This window comes from Podarcis filfolensis (assembly GCF_964270895.1).
Source record: "Podarcis filfolensis genome assembly, chromosome: 16".
Classification (NCBI taxonomy): Eukaryota; Metazoa; Chordata; class Lepidosauria; order Squamata; family Lacertidae; genus Podarcis; species Podarcis filfolensis.
Window position 1 is genome coordinate 26,157,864 of NC_139620.1, and position 20,918 is coordinate 26,178,781.

Sequence of the window (20,918 nt, forward strand, 5' to 3'; positions counted from 1 at the left end):
TTTGTTATAACTTTGAATAAAAAAAAATTATATATTAAAAAAAAGGATTGAAGTGGTAACTTACAGACTTTAAGGGCTTTTAAAAATCAGTTTGCACTGGCATAACATGCAAAGCCCAGAGCTAAAACAGGATGGGTAACAATTCTTGATGCCAGTAAAAAAGGTACAGTTAGTTAGGAATACAAAACAAGTCTAATATGCTTACAAAGGCCCCTCAAGAGCATCTATTTCTCCTGATGCAACACTTTGTAATGTTTTCCCAATGCAAATTCAGTGCCAGGTGATTTTGACACAGAGAGTTACTGAGTTCTAGTTTTATTTAATGCTAGAAGGAAAGTTTTGTGTTGCATTATTTTATCATATCTGTCATTGTTTTTTAATTCCCACATTTTGTTTTTAATACTATTTTATCTTTCGCTTCTCTGAGCCACCCAGAGAGACCATGTGGATGGGTGGCGTAATAAAGTCAATAATGATAATAATGTGGATAGGCCATTTCCCCCAAATCCTCCAAGTTGAGCTAGGGCCCAGCAGGCACACACTGCAAGGGGGGCAGTGAACTGACCACTTGGCTAGGGCTTCCTTTGCACCAGAAGTGGAATGCAAGGTCCCTGTAATAAAGCCTTGAATATATGTAAGTAGAGCAGCCCTCCCTTGCCTCCATTTTCCTCCATTCCCCGCTTCCCACATCCCTCTTATTTTCTACCACATTGTAAGCACCTCAGGGCAGAGACCCTCCCCCCTTTCTCCCACCTTTTGGGAAAGCACCATGGATGGCACTAGAGAGAAATAAGAGAAGACAAGGACTCCAGCAGCAATACAGGCAGTTAAGAGCAGGCTTAAGTGCCCCTGAGCACAGGCAGAGTACATTTCCCTCACCACACAAGAAAGCAAATGCCAAACTTTAAACTTCAGGCAGTTTCCTAACACTTTGCTGTTGCTCTTCACAATCCTTGTCCCGAAGTGTGATCTCCCACCTTAACACTGTAGAGTACCACAGATCAATTTAGAATTAAAACTTTATAGTGAGGCTGTGTACACACTATATTTAAAAGCACCTTTTAAGCTCATCCCAGGCCCTCGCACCACACAAGAAACCTGGGACCCTGTCGTTTACCCCTCACAGAACTCCAATTCCCAGCACCCTTATCAAACTACAGTTCCCAGGATTTGGGGAATATATACATGTACTGGGGGGTGGTTTGTTTTTTTACCAGCCAGCCGTATATAAATTAATCAACTAATAAAAATAAGCAAGTGGTGTGTACCGGGCCTGAGGAGTATTATCCAGCCTTTAATCATACTCAGTCCATGCCTATGAATTTCAGCGGCTCTACTACGAGTAGGGCGCAACCCTGAATATCGTTAATGACACATTGGTTTGTTTCACGTTTAGACTTGTTCTAAATTTTAAACTGTTTCATTTCTCGTCGAGATCCGCTGGGTCATAAATTTGACGGCGACAAGAACCTGCACACCGCTTTGGCAATCCTTGTGCACACAAATTCCCCTGAAAGGAGACATGAAAAGGCGACTGCAAGTTCCCCTCGGAGAAGACCCCGCTGAAATAGGATGCCCCCATTAAATCCAGTACGTCTCCTCTGAGTAGGACTGAGGTGAGGGGTTGGGGAGACCACCCCGCTCAGGGGTCCTCTGAGACGGGAATCCGCCGCCTGGCCGAGGGCCACCCGACACCTGCACGGCGAGGCACGGAGCACGCGCTGCGCCCCCTGCGCCTCACGCCCCGCCATGTCTGCCTGTCTCCCCCCACCTCCCTCACCCTCGAGGGCCAGCCCCTTCCTCCGAAACCATCCCGCCTCCCTCCCTCACGCCTCGCCGCCGCCGCCGCTAGGACTGCCCGCGCGGTACCTGCCGCTCGCCCTGGCGCACGCCACCCTCAGAGCCCCTGCCGCCGCCGCCGCCATCTTGGCCCTGCTGCTGCTCTCTCGTTCGGTGGAGGGAGAAGTCGCCCCGCCGCGCGGCTGCTCTCTGCTCGTTTGCCGCGCCGCCGGGGCTGAGGGAAAGAGGGAGGGAGGGAGCAACTGGGCGGGCGCAGCCGGAGAGCACGAGCCAGCGAGGCGGGCCTCGGGCCGGAGGAGGAGGAGGAGCCGCCGGTTCTCTGAGGCGCTGGGTTAGGTCGCAGCGCCTCAGCCGCCTCGCCTCAGCGGGGCTTGAGGGAAGCCCGGGAGCTTCTTGGGTTTCTTCTCTCACGCAGGAAAAAGCATAATAATAATAATAATAATAATAATAATAATAATGCCGCAAAACGTCTCCAAGGCGACTCACGCACACATTTGCAAACAGCCATCAATAAATCAATGCCAGATAGTTTATCCAGTTGTGGAACGACTAGCATCAGGGCAGCCACGCAGCTGTTAACAATGATGCGTTTGCATTGTTGGAAAGTTATATTTCGGTTTATTCGTCTTCGTTCTGCATAAGTTATGGGGAGCTACTGTGTGGAACAATAATTCGTAATAAATAAAAATAAAAGTAACCATCAGGTTAAAAAAAAAAGCCACTACCACCACGCACATGCAGAGAACAGCAATGATAATCCATATTCCCTTAAGTGGCTAGGAGGTGAGATGCATAATGACAGAGCACATAAAGGGTTCACTACTGTACTGATCCACACCATACATTTAAAGTACATGGCTTCCCCCCAAGTAATCCTGGGAGCTCTTGTTTGTTCAGGGTGCTGGTAATTGTAGTTCTGTGAGGGGTAAATTCAATTTCCCAGGATTCTTTGGGGGAAGCCATGTGTGGATGTGGCAGGTGTTAATGCCAGCAGCAGGCAGGCCTCACTGGGGAGATTATTCCGTTGAGTTTATACATCTTGCCTTATTTACATTTATTAAACTTTATTAAACAAAGCTTTACTTCCAAGGAGCTCAGGTCAGCATAAGTGGTTCATCTCCACCCTCCCTAGAAATGGTGAGAGGCAATGAATAGCTCAGAGGCACAGTCAGCTTCTGGCCAAGCATGGCTTCAACCTGGGCTACCCTGGTCATAGTACAACCCTCTTCGTGGTGCAGGTGTCTACACACTGCATACCCTCCAACATGCCACAGAGGGGAAAAGGGGGCACGCGTCTTTCGGGGCCTCGCTTTGACACAAGTCAGGTGACTCGCACGGGAGCACAGCCCTCCAAAATGTGTTTTTGGGGGGCTGCACTCAAAAATGGGACATCCAGGGATCAGTTGAGTGGTATGTACACAGTTACCTGGGAGTAAGTCACAATAAATTCAATGGGGCTCACTTCTGAATATAGACAGGTCTCGCTATACAAACACGCATTCTCGGGAAGTCAGGCAAGCGTTTGCATAACGAGTCAACACTTTCCATTGATTCCAAAATGATGGGCAAAACCAGGAAAACCCTCTGAAACTTTGCAAAAGGCAAACAAATGCTCTCTTATTTGTCCGATCTCTCCCCATCCATCCCTCCCTCCCACCATGTGAATCTGTTGCAGTGGAACAGCAAAACACAAAAAAGTAAGGCTGCTTATTTGTTTACAGTAATGCATGCAGGCCTGGCTGTTTGGATATCTGAATCTGTGGTGTATATTTTTGTTTGGGTACAAATTCCTTATGTTTGGATCAGTGAATTTTTGTATAATGAGTGTTTGGATAGCAGGACTTGTGTGTGTACATGTATATAGGATTGCATTGTAAATCACCTTTCCCAATCTGGTACCCTCCAGATGTTTTGAACATCATCAGCCCCAGTCAACATAGCTGCCCAGTGATGTCCCTGGGGCTGATGAGAGTTGTATTCTAAAACATCTACAAAGCACTAGGTTGGCAAAAGTTCTAACCACTATACTACACCACACCAGCACTCTTTCTGTCACACACTCTCAGGGAAGCGAACAGTAAAAACATCACAATATTAACAATAATAAAAGTATTGCCTTGATTTAGATTTATTAATTACTTAGTTCAGATCTAATCTCTGCTATGAACTCAGGTGAGCCACCTGCAATCCAGGAGGGGGGGTGTATTGTGAGGATCCCTGAGTGCAGGCTTTTTTCCAACTGGCTTAGGCAGGCAGGGCCCTGGCTGACTCCAGCTACAAAAGCTGAGGTTGTTGAACAGACTCTTGGGCTGGGATGTGGTTTCGGTTTTTAGTTGAGAGGGGGTTGCTGCTGTTGGTTTATTGTATTTTTATTTAAGATCTCATGATTTATGTGGAAATTGTTCAATTTTGTGGTATATTTTTAAATGTTTTATTGTTTATATCTACTTTTATTATGTTGTAGCTATGTGTTTTTTCATATTGTAAGTGTCTTGAACTGTGGAAATGTGGCATACAGATAAAGTTATGTATGTATGTATGTATCTGGAGAATGCAGGTGAAGGACTCTGAACCTTTATAAAAAAACTGAGTGACTGAGGGTGTGCAGGTGGGTAGATCACATTCTCTCTCTCTCTCTCTTTTCAAAATCCATTCCTGCCGCTTGAAAATCCTCAGAATGCTAGTTCAAAAGGAGATTTAAGATTCAATTGCTTCTGTTGAGTGTGAAATGCGGTTTTTAAAGCCCAACACAGTGCTGTCTATGACAGATTGCCAGTGTGAGAAGACTGAAAAATGTTATAACTCATCCATTCTCTATATCTTGCAGACTCGCCAGGCCAACTCTTGACAAAGCCCTGCTAACACTTCCCATCTGTGCCTAAGAATGGGGCCCCTTTCCCCGCCCATCAACCTTACATCCAGTGGATGCTGTTGCTGCTCTCTCGCTTTTGTTAATCCTCCCCCAAACCCGAAAATAAATATTTAAGGCAGTGCCAAGACCCCTTGTTTGTTTCAGTCATAGCTCTGGAATCCCTGGTATGAGGCAAGGCAGAGGCTTCAGTGTATGGAGGCAAACTGGATTTATGCTTTGCATCTTTGGCCATGAAGGCTGCGGCAGCCACTGTGTTCATCCTCCTGACCGCTCTTGCTCTCAGGTCTACAGGTAAGAGTGGCGGCACTGAGGGAGATGAAAAGCAGCCTCCACCCTGAACAATGCTAATTTGCTTTTAAGAGGCAAACGCCAGCAAGCTCCTCCACTATTACACTAGTCTTCTGCTTTATTTGTAATTTAATTTTTAAAATGTTATGTCTTCTTGTTATTGGAATGCTGTGCCAACCACCAGCACCGGTGCTCCTCTCGTTATTTATTATTCGTTTGGTAGCATTGGGTTGGGGAAGCCGTGTTGTTGGGAACAAAGCTAGAAAGAGATGGGGGTTGGAGTCCAACAACATCTGGAGGGAGACGGGTTCCCCATCCTTATTTTGCAGCGTCCCTCTCCCTTACAGGCAATGCGTATCACCTGACTTGTTTCAAAATGTGGTACTCTTGCTTTGAGGTGGGGACTCCTGCTCATTCTGCCGAGTGGGGCCTTGACTTCTTCCCCCAAATCCTGTCCTGGTGGCTCTGCCATTCATCAGTGATGTGCAGACTGCATAGCATGTTGTTGTTTTGTTTTTCAAATAGGGACCAGCCGTGTCTGCTCCTCAACATTCTTCACTGCTTACCTTCAAGCTTCTCAGTTTCTACCCTATTCATAACATTGCCTGCTCTTTCTGTTCTTGAAGGGAAGAAGTTCCGATGGTGCACCCTTTCTGACCTGGAGCAGAGGAAGTGCTCAGAGCTCTCTAAAGTGCTTCTGGCAGTGTTGCCTCCTGCCACGGTCAACGCCTTTGCCAGGGTTTCCTGCATCAGAGCTCACAGCACTTACGACTGCATTGACAAGATCAGAGTGAGTACCAAGAAATTCCAGAGATTATCCAAATAACGGATCTCATTCATTTCTTCTACCTCCACAGTCGGAGCAGGCATCAATGCTTCTGAATACCTGGAAACCACAGGAGGGGAGAGTGCTGTTTCGCTCACGCCCTTATTGTCAGCTTCCCTTTAGGACATCTGATCAGCCACTGAGAGAACAGAATGGTGGGCTTGATGGTTCTGGTGTCTTTTGGGCATTTTGGACTACAAATCCCATGAGGCCCAGCCATCACGGCTGTATACTCCTGAGGCTTATTGGAGTTGCATTCCAAAGCATCCTGAGGGCACCAGGTCGTTGATGATGGGAATCAAGGGTATGTGGGGGGCGGACTGCTGGGGTGATTGCCCCGGGTGCATTTTTCTGACAGGCACAGTGTGCTGCTCCCGCTCCACCCCCCCGAGCCAGCCCTGCTCCAGGAGGGTGCAACAGGCATGTGCCCTTTTGATTCCAGACCCTCAAGGGTGAGGCTGCGATTGAAGACATCTAAAGGCAGCCCTGTTTAGGGAAGCTTTTAATGTTTAATAGGTTATTGTATTTTAGTGTTTTGTTGGAAGCCGCCCAGAGTGGCTGGGGAAACCCAGCCAGATGGGTGGGGTATAAATAATAAATTATGATGATGATGATGATGATGATGAAGGGCACATGGCGTCCTTCTAATGCCACCTTCCCTGAGCCTTGCAAAGTGCTGCAGGGCCCTGTGCCTCACAAAGTGGCTCAGGGATGGTATTACTCTGGCAATTTCAGTGGCGAGGGCTGAGCTGGTGCACAGCGGGCTCCGTTCGCTGCGCATGCACGGGGCACCATACAATCACGCTCCACCGCTGGTGAGAATGAAGAGTTGCACATTAATTGTGGGGCTAGCTGAGCACAGCATCTGTTCAGGGTGGAAGCGCTGTTGCCCCAGGCAAATTACTGCAATTATTGTGGCAGGTTTTCATGCTTAATATGTCAGAGATTACAGCCCATTTATTGCTACATACGTACTTATTAAATCCTAACCAGAGAAAATTCTGCCATGACTAGAGGCAGGATGTTAGCCAATAATCCCAGGAAGTGTTGGGAAAAGTCTGCCTGACTAGAATAACTTGTACCGAAGATATTCAGAAGCTTGTTTTAAATACTATTTTCATTCTTAATTAGGTGAACAAAGCTGATGCTGTCTCCTTGGATGCTGGAGATGTGTATTCGGCTGTGAAGCTTTATGGCTTGACTGTGGTGGCAAAGGAGATCTATATGGAAGGTCAGTCAGTGACCATACCCCAGGGCTGGTGTCAGCACCCAGCAAATTGACCAGAGCCTACAGAAATGTAAAGAGCCTGCCCAGCCAAGCCTTGAGTCCAGCACAATCCCTGGTGTACCTAGGTTGGCAATGGAGGTCAAGGGTCATGGAAGTGTTCCAAGCAGTGTGCTATGGAGGGAGGCCCGTTCCCTTGGCTCTGGGGTTTTACTATGGGATAGATGCTCCTCAGGGTCCACATGACATCATTGGCATCAAAATGTCTGTCCATACCCTGCCCCCCAACTTAATCTGGGATCTAATCTTTCCAGCAGAAAATCAATAATTTACAAAACAAAACTGGTGCCAGTAGCCCAACTGTAAATTAAACTGCCATCTGGAAGTACCGTAAACATTTCTTTGACAGAACTGGCCCTGCTTTTTCCACACAGACATTGCTTTGATCTGTGATAAACTGAGAGCATATCAACATAACACAGACTTAACTGGCTCAACCAGGGTGCCAACTTGAATAAAATATGGGGAGGGAGGTAAGGCAAGCCCCACCCTGCGTATTCAATCACATGATGTGGTGAACACAATCATTTGAATGGCAATGCCCATCAACTTTTGGGTGGACAACCCCCTCAGATACTTTATTGGTGGGGCAAAGCCCCGTCGGCTCCTAGGAGTTGGCTCCTATGGGCTCAACCATCATTCCTTCTCCCTAGGAAATCCTGAGAACATGAAGGAAGGCTTAGTGTAGTATAGCCGTTTCCAACCTGGTGCCCTTCTGATGTTGTGGACTACAACTCCCATCAGCTCCAGTCAGCATGTCTCTATGATGAAAGTTGTGATCCAAAACAACTGGAGGGCATGCAGTTGAGGAAGGCTGTTCTGTTCACACAGAGATCTCTCAGTGTTCATTAACATGGTTCCTGTATCTTCTGTACTTTTTTTATCACTAGGTAACTGTGTGTTTGCTGTAGCTGTGGCCAGACGAGGAACGCTGGATATCCAAAGGCTAAAAGGGAGCCGCAGTTGCCACAATGGAGCCAGGTGGACCTCTGGTTGGAACATCCCTTTGGGCTTCCTTCTGGTTAGGAATGACCTCGTATGGGATGAAGACCAGCCCCTCAGCCACAGTGAGTGCATAGTGAAAGATCAGATGCTTAGCCTTGTATCAAAGGTCTGCAACCGATTGGAATTTGAGGGGAAGGACAATGTGCAAATCACCTACCATAGATCCCAAGTCCTTCTTGTATTGGGACCACTTCTGCCACATGACGTCCTCTTTAGTCCCCCTGGTTTGAGCAGGAGAAATGCCAGAGCATGTTACTGAAACCAAAAGAGCACCAAACTGCTTAACTGTTTTAAGGCTGGACGATACCCAGGATGTTACTTGTCAAAGAAAAGCAAACGGCACCTGAGAATTTATCATGACATGCACAAAGTGTCCTCACAATGTATTCTCATATCCGTCTGTGCCCACAAAACATAAACACGTGATGAGATCCTGAGACAGGTTCTCAGATCCTGTTTGGCCAGAGCTTTTTTTCAGGGAGAGCTGCAAACCAATTTGACAACACCCAAAGGAAGCACCTGTTGCCATTGCCTTGCCTGGTAAAGTGCTCCCTTCCTGTTTTTGTTTTTTGATCCAGATCATTATGAGGCATCTTTAATTTCAAAAGGATTAAGTCTGTCAACCAATTCAAGAAATTTAGTTGGCTAATTATCTTGTCTTTTACCAGTTAAGTTTCAATAAACCCACATTTTACCAAAACTTCAATATAGGAAAAGAAAGTGCAATATAATTTACAATTAATTAAAAATTAATGATTAAACAGAAGCTACCATTCATTGTTTCCTGCCAACCTAGCAGTTCGGAAGCACGTCAAAGTGCATGTAGATAAATAGGTACCGCTCCGGCGGGAAGGTAAACGGCGTTTCCGTGCGCTGCTCTGGTTCACCAGAGGTGGCTTAGTCATGTTGGCCACATGACCTGGAAGCTGTACGCCAGCTCCCTCGGCCAATAAAGCGAGATGAGCGCCACAACCCCACAGTCGGCCACGACTGGACCTAATGGTCAGGGGTCCCTTTACCTTTACCTTAACCATTCATTGTTAGCTGCAAACATATTATTATTTAATTTCTTTTTCATTCACCGCTGCAGAAAGAGACCAGACCCCAAAGTAGCCTAAGTGAAACAAGCACCTACATTCTTAACTTGCAGCCCAGGTGATGAACTATCACCTTGCCAATGAGACACTAAACTCCTAATTCTAATTTAAAAAATAGATTAAGAGTGGGGTCTGACTCTTGAAAATGTTTGGTTACAGCATTAACATACAGTATTATGTCTGCTCAAAAGTTTGCCCCATTGAGTTCAATGGAATGTCTTCAAAGGTTATAGATTTGTTTTATATGGATATAGATATGGTTATAGATTTGCAACCTCAGGCTGCAGTCCTGTACCTAGAATCAAGTCCCAATGAACTCAAAGGGGTCTACTTCTAAGTAGCCATACTTAGGAATACAACATAGTGGGTACATTTCTGTGTGTGCTTATCTGAGGATAGGGCTACATTCTGCCTCTGTTGCTGGAGGCAGTATGCCTTTGAATTTGCTGGGAATCACAAGTGGGGAGAGAGCGCTGCTGTTGCACCCAGGTTCTGCTTGTGAGCCAGAGGCACCTGGCTGGCTATTTGAGAACAGAATGTTGGAGTAGATGGGACTTCTTGGGTCTGACCGAGATGGGCTCTTCTTACATTCTGATCATGCAGAGGTTGAGTCCAGAATCTGTGTTATTTTAGCAGTGCGTTTCCATGAGAATGTCTCCCCTTCTCATTTCTCCAGTCGTCGGTGGTTATTTCAATGCCAGCTGCATCCCCGGCATCGGAGTCGCCTCTCCGCAGCTCTGCTCCCTTTGCCAAGGACAGAAATCCTACATCCAGGACAAGAACCACTTCTGTGAGACCAGCGGTGGCGAACCCTTCTCTGGTTCAGATGGGGCCTTCAGGTGGCCTTGCGCTTGTGCTTGAAGTGCAGGCAGGTGGGGCTGGAGCAGGTGCTGGGTGGCCTCCTGTGCTAACGCCACTTCAATCTGTGTGCAGGTGCTTGAAGAATGGGGTGGCAGATGTTGCTTTCCTGGATCACCTGGCCATCATGAACGCCACAGGTAAACTTCTTGCTCGGGGACTCTCATCTTAACATCTGCCCTGGAGACGTACAGCAGCCCGATGTTAAATTCTCTCACTCCAGCTTCTCTCGATGCCAGTTGTTCTTTCCCCCTCCCTTTGTTCAGAGCCAGAACAAGAAGAATATGAGTTGTTGTGTCCTGATGGGTCAACAGCTCCTATGACTGCTTACGCTGCCTGCAATCTGGGCCGAGGTCCAGGACGGGCCATTGTCACGCGCCACAACTTCAAGAAGATCGCCAAGAAGTTTCTGACTGTCATTCAGGTATTTCTTAGCCAACACAAGGAGGGGTACAGTAGGGCTCATGTCCGAGGCCTAGTTGACACAAAGAGCTACTGAGAGAGCCAAAAGGACAATTCCATTAAAAAAAAATTAAAAAGTGTTTGGCAGACAACAAAATCTGGCTGTTTTGAGTGTTGAAACTGAGTGCTCTAGTTTTTGTGCTCCTAAAAACAATGTGCCATGCTGGCTGGGGCTGATGGGAGTTGTGGTACAAAACATCTGGGGGGGCCAGGCTGGTGAAAGCTCTCACCAATTGAATGGCTTGTGGGAGGTGCCAAGCCAGTTTCGTAGGGTGTTGCAATCATGTCCACACTCTCTCTTTCCCTTGGGGATATGTGGCCTCTTTTTTTTTTTTTTTTGGGTGCAATTATTCTGCTGCTGGCTCACTATATTATCAGCTAAATAATAACTAGAAAAGAGATGCTGAAGTTATATCAGCATTTGGAAGAAAATAGCAAAGACTCACTGGGTGAGTCATGGCAGATAATTTTTTTAAAAACCCAATACTGGTGTCACTGCTACTTACCAGGATGGCACTGACATGATAAGGAGGGTGTGGGTCTCTATATGGGTGCACCAGGAGCAGCACTGGTTTAGCAGCAGCAGTCCCACTGGTGCAGCTGCATGGCCCTGACCTTGCTGTGGCCTTGCCGGAATCCCATCCCATCCAGAGAGGCGGCGGTGATGCTGGTGTTGGGAAGATAGCTTTGCCCCATCATATGTGCCAATACTGCCTCCAGATGTTGTTGCGATCCACCTCTCATCCGCTGCAGCCAGCATAGCCAGTCATCCGGAATGATGGGCATTGCAGTCCAACCATACCTGGAAGTTGCCATGTTGGCTGTCCCAGTGGCTTATTTCATCGTATAGCCACCTCTGCTGGGTAGCCCAAGGCTAGCTGAAACTTGCTCTTGTCCTTAGCACCTCTTTGGAAAGAAGGGAAGAGAGAAGGCCAGATTCGAGCTTTTTGCCTCTGCGCCATTCAGAGGGAAGAACCTGCTCTTCCACGATGCGACGCACCACTTCCAGCTTGTTGATGAGGAGGCTGAAATCACCCACGTTCTTGGCCTGGATTATGTTGCTCTGCTGCAGGGCTTGGGCCATGAAGGTGAGAGAGTGCCTCCCTCCCTCATGAAGTCATGGGGAGTCCCGAAAGATCCTATATACGATCAAAAGAGCCCCGAAGATCCTATATAGCACTAGGAGCGTAGCTGGAGGTCAGCCCTTGCGGTATGGGCCCCAGATCATTTTCTAGGAGTCCCAGGTGTTTCTGGATGCTTAATTGAATTGAGAGGCAGAACTGGGCTGGATGCTGAATTAGGAGTATAAATTAATTCAATGTGATCTCATCTAGAGATGCTTTGGAGGGCAATGAATAAGAACATAAGGACAGCCCTGCTGGATCAGGCCAGTTGAGGCACAGATAGCCCAGCATCCTGTCCTTGCAGTGGCCAATCAGCTGCCACAAAGGCCACCCAAAAGCCAAACCTGAGTGCAACAGCAGTGCTCCTCCACTTGCAGTTCCCAACCACTGGGCGTTATTCAGGGGCACACTGCCTACGAATTTTTGTAATGGAAGGGAAACTGAACTGATTTGGGGTGCAAATCAACTAAAGTATATATCTGGGGTGATCTAGATGGGAAACCTCCTGGCTCACCATCTAAAGTTGCTTCTATAATATAAATTAGCATCTGCAGATTTTACGCAAACATCTTTCTGTGAGCCTATGCCTCAGATCTCTGAAGTACTAGCAGCTCGGTTACTAGGTGATGCAATTTGTTCTCCTTCCTATGACAATACCTTCTCCTGCTGCCTCAGGGAGCTCCCTGGCCAACAGCCTGGTCCGCTGGTGTTGTATCAGCAACGCTGAACTCCACAAATGTGAGGAGTGGGCTCTGAATGTCAGGTCACACCCGCTGGTCTGTGTCCAAGCAAACTCTATGGTCAACTGCATTGAGCTGATCAAGGTGAGTTGCACACAGTCTGGGAAGCAAAACCGGCAGCGTTTTCTTTTTACATAAGCAAAAGATACAAATAAAAAGCCCATCTCAATAAGGCCCAGATTGACTGGAACAACACAGCCAGATGGGCGGGGTATAATTAATAAAACTAATATTTTCTCCGGTTCCACGTGTTTCCCAGCCCAGACAGACGATGGCTGGGAAAAGGCCTCGATTCTGGCAAGAACTCCATGGCTTGCAGGGAAGGGGGTGGCTTTCTTTAACATGCCAGTGTCAGACTGTCAACTGTGCACTTTTTCACGGGGCAGAACAATGAGGCAGACGCCGTTACACTGGACGCCACACATGCCTACTTTGCAGGGAGATGCGCGCTTGTTCCTGTGGCTGCAGAATGTTATGGTGAGCTGCCTCTTTTTTAAAAAAAACACACCAAACTAACACATTTTAATTGGTTTTTCACTAGAGTGGCAATAAAAGTAAAACATAAAAAATACCTCTAAGCATGCAGGGGGAATAGTCTGCAAGCTGCTGCAGATAACCGTAAATGTCAGTGGTGTGTAAAATGCCTAATCTGGTGCATGGCAGAGGTGAGGTGATGTGATGTGTGTGTGCGCATCTGTTATGGTATGATAAATATTTTTTGCTCATAGCCATAGAGTCATTGCAAACAATAAACATAAAATGTCTTGTTGCCACAAACACAAGCAGATGTACTTAGTATTAAGATAAAATGAAAGTTAAAATAAATCCTTAAAACATCCTGGAATGACGCTTAACTTTAAACCACTCAAATGAATGAATCGCCTTTATAGCCTTTACTGCCATCCAATTCAGAGTTCTCACTCCAATGGCTTTCGTTTTCAGTTCAGCAAAGCTTGCAACCCAGAAGAATTAAAAGAGCACTTTGCTGACTCGTGCACTGAAGTGCATCACTCTGTGACTTGGCACTTGATGACTGGTAGTTGAATAGTACAGTCAGAATTGTGCTGCTGTTTTCTGACACTGACAGGTGATATTGCAGTGCTCACAGTGGTGTTCACTGTGTGACTGATCATTTACAAGGCAATAGCTGATGCTGCAATCATCAAGTAATGAACAGGCATGTACGAAGAATGTGCCTGTGGTCTTTTTCTGTGCCCCTGTCTTCTTGGTGCAAGTTCCTCAGTGCCACAGTGAATTTGTAATGGAGCAAATGGATATTGCGATGTGGCCTGAAGGTTCAGCTCTGGGGCCAGTGTTCACATGGCATTCCCAACATGGGTATCTCAGCTAGGGATTCTGGTTTCCAGAGGAATTCTCCCTTAGAGAAAGAAACTGATAGCTCCTGTGTCTGATATAAAGGCACTTTCCTAAAGGAGACATGAATTGATGTAATTTCCAAACTGACAACCTTCAGATGTTTTGGACTACAACTCCCATCATCCCCGGCCATTGACACTGCTGGCTGGGGCTGATGTGAGCTGTAATCCAAAATATGGGGGGAAGGTCAGGTTGGAGAAGATTGAATCAGATCAATCTGTGTTTAGTATTGAGCACCTGCCAAGTAGTGTAAGGCATGAGTCTTCTGTTCAGACGTCACTTCCTTACGCCTTTTTGTGTACAGGAGAAGAATGTACTTCAGCTCAGGGAGAAGAGGAAACTGAGAAGCCAGCCCACCTTACAGGTAAAGGGAAGTGCCTGTAATCATAGAATTGTGGATGGGATCCTGAGGGTCATCTAATCCAACCCTCTGCAATTCAGGAATCTAGACTAGATCTTACATGACAGATGGCCATCTAAACTCTGTTTAAAAACCTCCAAGGAAGGAGAATCCACCAGCTTTCGTGCAACGCAAATTGCATCTACTAGACCCCTCCCTTTTTAAAGTTGGTTCTGGGGCCCCTCTAGGCTTAGGGGCCCCGAAGCTTAAGCTTCCTTTATTTCATAGTCGATCCGCTCCTGCTGCCATGTTCTAATGCCTCCTCGTTGCCACACAGCTCTTCCTCCAATTTATGCAGTGGCCCTTGTCAAGAAGAATGCCAAGCATGTGAACATCTACAATCTGGGGAGGAGGCGCTCCTGCCACAGCCATGTGTACAGCCCAGGAGGGTGGCTCCTCCTTGCCCAGTACACGGTGGGGGCTCAGGAGAATGGCACTGCCAACTGCAACCTCAGCTCTGGTGAGAATTACAGCAGAATCTACAAAACAAATGGGGACAACTTGATTCAAGAGGAAAGGTGGGAGTGGATGTGTCAGGGAGTGGTGTTGCTAGTTCAGGCTTCCTTCAACCTTGGCCCTCCAGATGTTTTGAGACTACAATTCCCATCATCCCTGACTGCTGGTCCTGCTAGCTAGGGATCATGGGAGTTGTAGGCCAAAAACATCTGGAGGGCCAAGGTTGAGGAAGCCTGTCCTAGATCTTTATTGAATCAGGATAAAAGCCTAGGCCACTTCCCTTTCTATGTTCCATTTAAGCCTCCTACTTGTTCTAGCCAACACAGTCCCTTCCAGATGCTGTTGGATTACAACTCCCATCAGTCCCAGCAGGCAGCATGGTCAATGATGATGGGAACTGTAGTCCAGCATCATCTGGAAGGCAACACATTAGCTACGTCTGGTTTAAACATGTGCAGCAGGAAATGGGGCCTACTTTACTGAATATTTCAAACGAGTTCATGACCCGGTACAGTGTGGGCTGGGAAAAAACGTGGTCCTGAGGATTATGTTAGATTTCCATCAGCCACATGGCCAACCATCAGAGAGGATGGGAGATGTGATCCAGCAGCATCTGAAAGTCCATAGGTTCCCCATCCCTGTGCTGCTGTGGCCACAGAAATTAAAATAAGCTGCACATTAATGCCTCTCTCTATCTGGGGCCTGAATGCTGGTGGGAATTGATACTGCTGAAGTATGAAAATACTGGGCTTGTGGTACAAATTTATCCAGCTTGCGATGCACAAATGTATTTTGAGAGAAGCTTACTGTCCCCAGAAAAAAAAAAGGATTTTAATGTGTAAATTAAATCAAGGTGACGTGTGCGGCAAGTTATGCATGTGTACAAACTGCATTGCACAGACAAGGTATACAAAGAAGACTCTCTCATTGGCTGCTTTTCACTGCTGCAACAGACACAAACTTTTTTTTAAGGCTGATTTGCAGAACAATACCTTGGTTTGGAAGTTCTGATTTAGACAATCAGTTCAGCCAAAATGTTCAAGTTAGCAAAACTCACATGCACCGAAAGAGCAGGGGAAGCATCACACAAGCGTTTAGAAAAGCAAATGATACCTGGCTGCTGAAAGAGAAATAAATATAAACAACCAACTGTTTAGTTTTGCTTTTAAAAGTTTTATGCACAAGCAACAGCAAGCTGAGTAAAATTAGCTATCCTGTTCCTTAGTTTTCTTCGGTCATCAGGGAATACCGTATTTTTCGCTCTATAAGACGCACCCAACCATAAGACGCACCCAGTTTTAGAGGAGAACAAGAAAAAAATATTCTCTCCCTCTCTGCGCAGCGCCTCTCCAGCGAAGTCAGAACAGCAAGAGGGATCGCTGCACAGCGAAAGCAGCAATCCCTCTTGCTGTTCTGGCTTCTGGGATAGCTGCACAGCCTGCATTCGCTCCGTAAGACGCACACACATTTCCCCTTACTTTTTAGCAGGGAAAAAGTGCGTCTTATAGAGAGAAAAATACGGTAATTTCCTCCCCTGCTTTTAACCACTGTTCCACTGCGAGTTTAACTACTGGCCCTTCTCTCCCCACTGAAAGCTTACGAGGATTACTTCTGGAAGGGGTGCATGCCAGGAGGTGGTGGGAACCTTTGCAAAGTCTGCATTGGGCAAAAGGAGGCGGAGGGAGGAAGGGGGTCATCCAGGTGCGCAGCCAATCACAACGAACTCTACTATGGAAACCTGGGTGCCCTCAGGTGAGTCGAAGGATATTGCTTAAAAATGACCGCTGTATACATTATAAGGTTAATGTAACTGATTTGTAGAAAAGACTGCTGCCTGAAAAAAGAGACAAAGGATTTTGTAACTGAAGGAAACATTTAATTAAAATTATATTTAAAAAAACCAATGACTGACTGCTGCCAAACTCTAAATTCCTTGGTGGCAGTCATTACACACTAAGTTAAATAGTGGGTTTTATCAGACTACTAAGTGACGCTCGGAGGAGGAATGGAGAAATCTGTAAATTTTGGCTTCTCTCCGTTTCTCATTTTTCCTCAATCTTAAATTCAGTTTGTCACTTTCCCCACCAGTCTGCGATGTATTTTTTTTTAAGTCCTCATGAAAAATAATCAGCATTTTAGTGCTATTTTCTCCTAACAGACACATATTTGTATGTTGCAGGTTTGCCTAATACATACATTTTGCAAGCAGTATTACATAATGTAATGCATTTGTATAGGTTATTTTCATTAATATATACACTTATGGACACACTTTATATTTAGAGAAGTGCAAATTTCTAAGAATAGCTACATTTTGGTTCATGTATCATCTTTGGAAGTGAGAATCAGGCAGATTAGTATCAAAATGGAAATTGAGCCAAATTTCTCCACCACCCCTCACTCATAAGGGGCACACCCATGTAAAAAACACTGTAAATGCAGCTTGCAACTCAATGGGGGGGGGGAATGATCTGACTGTGTTTTAAGCCATTCACGTGACTAACTTTTGCTGGATTTGGACCACTCTTCTTCCAGATGCCTCTTTGGTGATCCCAGTGGAAGAAGTTTTGGTGATGTGGCTTTTTTAGAACACCATAACCTGCTCCAGAATATTCAGTGTAAGATGATTCTTTCAATCTTTTAAGATTCCAGTAAGGTGTCAAAGGGAATTTTCAACTTAACTTCCCTCCAGATGTTATCACCAGTTAAATAGCCTATCTAATCTAACGTCGTAAGAATGAACTAGTACTACTGTACTTTTGTTTCTGAGAATATCGGAACTCTTGGAACTTAACACCTGCATAAAAAAACAATTGTACTGTATTCTTTTGTTCTATTAATTCTTAAGATATCATAAGAGATCTTTAAAATGATCAATAGTTCAATGACAGATATCTGGATCTTATTTACAAAGCAAATGGATCTCATGAAGAACTGCTTTGTTTTTGCTCCTTCGCAGACCTGGATAGCTCAGGCTGGGCAAAAGGATGTTCTCCAAGTGACCTTGAACTCCTGTGCCTCGACGGCAGCCGCGCAAATGTGACAGAATGGAAAGTCTGCAACCTGGGCCTTGTCCCTCCCAATATAGTTGTGACACGCCCTGTAACTGTAGCAAAGGTCTATGACTTCCTGGTGAAGTCACAGGTCAGTTTTAACGTGTCGGACTGAACGATAAGAGCTTAAACATTATTTGTGAGAGCTTCCAGCCGTGGATGGTTTAAGTACCGTATTTTTCGCTCGATAACACGCACCTGACCATAACACGCACATCGTTTTTAGAGGAGGAAAACAAGGGAAAAAACATTCTGAATGAAACAGTGGATGTATCATTTTTGTGCTTCATGCTGTGGCCACAGACATGTGATCTGATGGTGAATTTGGGGTGACCCAATGCAAAAATCCTGAGAATCCCTGTGGATCCATGCTTTGTAACCACGTTTTTGCACCATTGCAGCCCCAGGCAACAGTGGGTGTGTGATTTTGGGGGGGGGCAGGCTGTAGCCATGGACATGCTATGTGCTCTGATGGTGAATTTGGGGTGACCCAATGCAAAGATCCTGAGGATCCATGTTTTGTAACCACGTTTTTGCACCATTGCAGCCCCAGGCAACAGTGGGTGCGTGATTTGGGGGGGGGCAGGCTGTAGCCATGGACATGCTATGTGATCTGATGGTGAATTTGGGGTGACCCAATGCAAAGATCCTGAGGATCCATGTGGATCCATGCTTTTTAACCACATTTTTGCACCATTGCAGCCCCAGGCAACAGTGCGTGTGTGATTTTTGGGGGGCAGGCTGTAGCCATGGACATACTATGTGATCTGATGGTGAATTTGGGGTGACCCAATGCAAAGATCCTGAGGATCCATGTGGATCCATGCTTTTTAACCACATTTTAAGTGGGGAAGGAAGGAAAAATACAGAATGGACAAGGAGCACGAGAGGGGTGTGCAGAGAAGCAGCTGGCTAAGAATGCAGGAGAGGGGTATAACGGGAGGGAGGAAAGGAAGGCAAAAGTTTTCCCTCACCTACCCACCCAAGCCAGCCAGCGCTCGCGCTCTCTCTCTCTCTCTCTCTCTCTCTCTCTCTCTCCCTCCCTCCCTCCCTCCCTCCCTCCCTCCTGCATGTTTTCAGCAGCACCGGAGCACAGAGACGACACTCTGCTTGCCTGGAGGGGAGGGGCTTTCCCTGCTCTTTGTTCCGTTTGAGCAAACACAGCAAGGAAACAGAGGAGGGTGGGCAGTAAGACCCTGAGGCAGAATGCAGGAAAGCAGCCACTTCCTCTTTTCAGGTTTCCCTTCTCCGAGACGCGCGATTTGATTTTTGCCTGATTTTTTTTGCCATTTGGCTCCAGGGACCACACATTCGCTCAATAACACGCACAGACATTTCCCCGTCCTTTTTAGGAGAAAAAATCTGCGTGTTATAGAGGGAAAAATACGGTAACACCCAGTTATTGCTGTTTGGCTTTAAGCTGCAAGTGGAAAAGCAACTCTGCATCCAAAGAATATTCTGTGGCCTCCTTTGGTGGTGTGATTTTAATTGGGAACATGATCTGGGGGATGGGGGGGGAATTGCATGCCCACCCGCCACTGCTGGACATCCAATTACAATTGCTGCCCCTTGAGGAAAAGAAAGGCCATGCTTTTGGAAAACAATGAGTCAAAATGATAGAGATGATTCCTAGCAGACTACAGAGAGGGAAATGGGTGAAGCAATCTGTGCAGTCCATAACCAGACAGAAAAGATATTGAAGCGCTCTATATTGGCTTTGCTTGTACTCACGTTTCCACAGCTTCACCTTTCTCTTTTTTAGGAACAAAGCGTAGGCTTGACCTTTCAGCTCTTTCAATCAAAGGCGTACGGTGAAAGTGACCTGCTCTTTAAAGATGCCACTCGGCAGTTCATTCCTACAAGCCACCTGGACTATGAGACAATCCTTGGGGAGCCCTTCTTCCAGCTTGCAGAGTCTGTTTTCAACTGCACACCTGCAGGTAAGGTGGGCTTACCTGGAAGGAGACATATGGCAGGGTCTAAGTTGTGCACCCCACTTGCCCTCTATTGCATTGTACTTGACATGCTTATGAGGGCAAGAATACTGATCCCCTTGCTGGAGAGCTTCTACAGGATCTAGTAATAGAATGCATGATATGCAAAATTGTTGGAGAACTCTCAGGTTATTGAATGTCTGACAGACATTAAGTTGAACTGTGTAAGACCAATGAAACATAATAGAATCCATGCCTGCAAAGTTATTTGAGTAGTCTGGATGTGCTATGCACAGGTTAAGTGTCAGCAAGATAGTGCAAATTATGCTCAAATCAGTTGATGCTAGGCAATTTCTGATAAATGATAGTTATTATCATCATCATTAATTGAATTCCTTATCCACCCTTCATGAGGTTTTTTTTTGGGGGGGAATTACAGTATATAAAAACATAATGCAATTAAAACACAACAACCCCACATAACACCCCTGCAAATTGTATTTTGCTTGGTTATTGTAATGGGTTAGGGTAGGAACCATAAAGGGCACAGAGCCCCTTGCTTCAACCCAAAGATATATAGATTTCAGACCATTTTCTGGCTTTGCTAAAAAGATTTCAGCAGCTGTCCAAACACATTCTTGCAGCTGTTAAGGGCTGAAAACATGTTTACAGAAAGCAAATTTGAGATTCTGAGGAAGCTACATTCTGAGCTTGTTTGACTCTCAGAAAATCACAGCGGGTGCGCGCACGCACACACACACACAGACACACAGACCTGCCTAGTGGCATAACTTAGATATATCCCATTTTCGTTTTCAGGCATCCTGGACTTCTGCAAACAAGACACTTGCATCTATTCAGAGCAACACTGATGTTGTTTCTAGGGAAACTCCCAAAACAGAAGTGAGACTGCAGTGGAAGATTTGATGCATTCGCCAGGAAGGCAGAAGATTGCCAGGAGGCTCTGTGGGTTTCATCAGTGGCTGGCTGTTTTCCATAGGAAACATATGCAAGGTGGGCTTAGTACACCAGCTAATACTAGAATGTCACCCGCGTTGGTAGCCAGCCTCCAGTACCACCATGCTGGAAGAGCTCTTGATTTCCCTGCTGCTTAAGTTTTCCTCAGGCTGTATCTTCAGTTATTCCAAAACATACACTTGCCTAGAAACATTTCACAGCAGCTTACCCTGGAATGGCTTGCATAAGATTTACTTGCAGATCTACTGATATTTTAACAACTAGCCATGCGTTTCCCAATCTGATACTTTCCAGGTCTTGTATATCACTGAAAATTTAAATAAAGGCATTGCTATAAAACAAAGAAATCCCTTTAACACACGC

The 20,918-nt window shown here is 46.0% G+C and overlaps 2 protein-coding genes across 8 annotated transcripts in view; one reads left to right on the top strand and one right to left on the bottom strand.

Annotated features, from left to right (window-relative positions):
* Window positions 1-2,919, bottom strand: part of PISD (phosphatidylserine decarboxylase) — a 39,914-nt gene extending 36,995 nt beyond the window's left edge. Inside the window, exon 1 of the mRNA XM_083590378.1 lies at window positions 1,870-2,919. Within this exon, the coding sequence (XP_083446504.1) occupies window positions 1,870-1,925 (56 nt within the window). The 5' untranslated portion in view covers window positions 1,926-2,919. The remainder of the gene's footprint in view (window positions 1-1,869) is intronic.
* Window positions 1,324-20,911, top strand: LOC310751079 (ovotransferrin-like). Of its 7 annotated transcripts, none has more exons than XM_083590018.1 (17): window positions 1,324-1,616; window positions 5,587-5,750; window positions 6,918-7,017; window positions 7,962-8,138; window positions 9,850-10,012; window positions 10,107-10,171; window positions 10,298-10,455; window positions 11,395-11,581; window positions 12,293-12,441; window positions 12,744-12,834; window positions 14,039-14,098; window positions 14,412-14,594; window positions 16,186-16,342; window positions 17,126-17,208; window positions 17,550-17,734; window positions 19,406-19,583; window positions 20,397-20,911. In XM_083590018.1, the coding sequence occupies exons 3-17, from the start codon at window positions 7,011-7,013 to the stop codon at window positions 20,447-20,449; spliced, it is 1,896 nt and encodes a 631-aa protein (XP_083446144.1). In that variant the 5' UTR covers window positions 1,324-1,616; window positions 5,587-5,750; window positions 6,918-7,010; the 3' UTR covers window positions 20,450-20,911. The 7 variants fall into 7 exon arrangements, with proteins under 7 accessions (XP_083446144.1, XP_083446141.1, XP_083446142.1 ...); XM_083590015.1 differs by lacking the exon at window positions 1,324-1,616 and adding an exon at window positions 2,936-4,963; XM_083590016.1 differs by lacking the exon at window positions 1,324-1,616 and adding an exon at window positions 2,936-4,963 and having other exon boundaries at window positions 14,433-14,594.
* The last annotated feature ends 7 nt before the right edge of the window (window positions 20,912-20,918 follow it).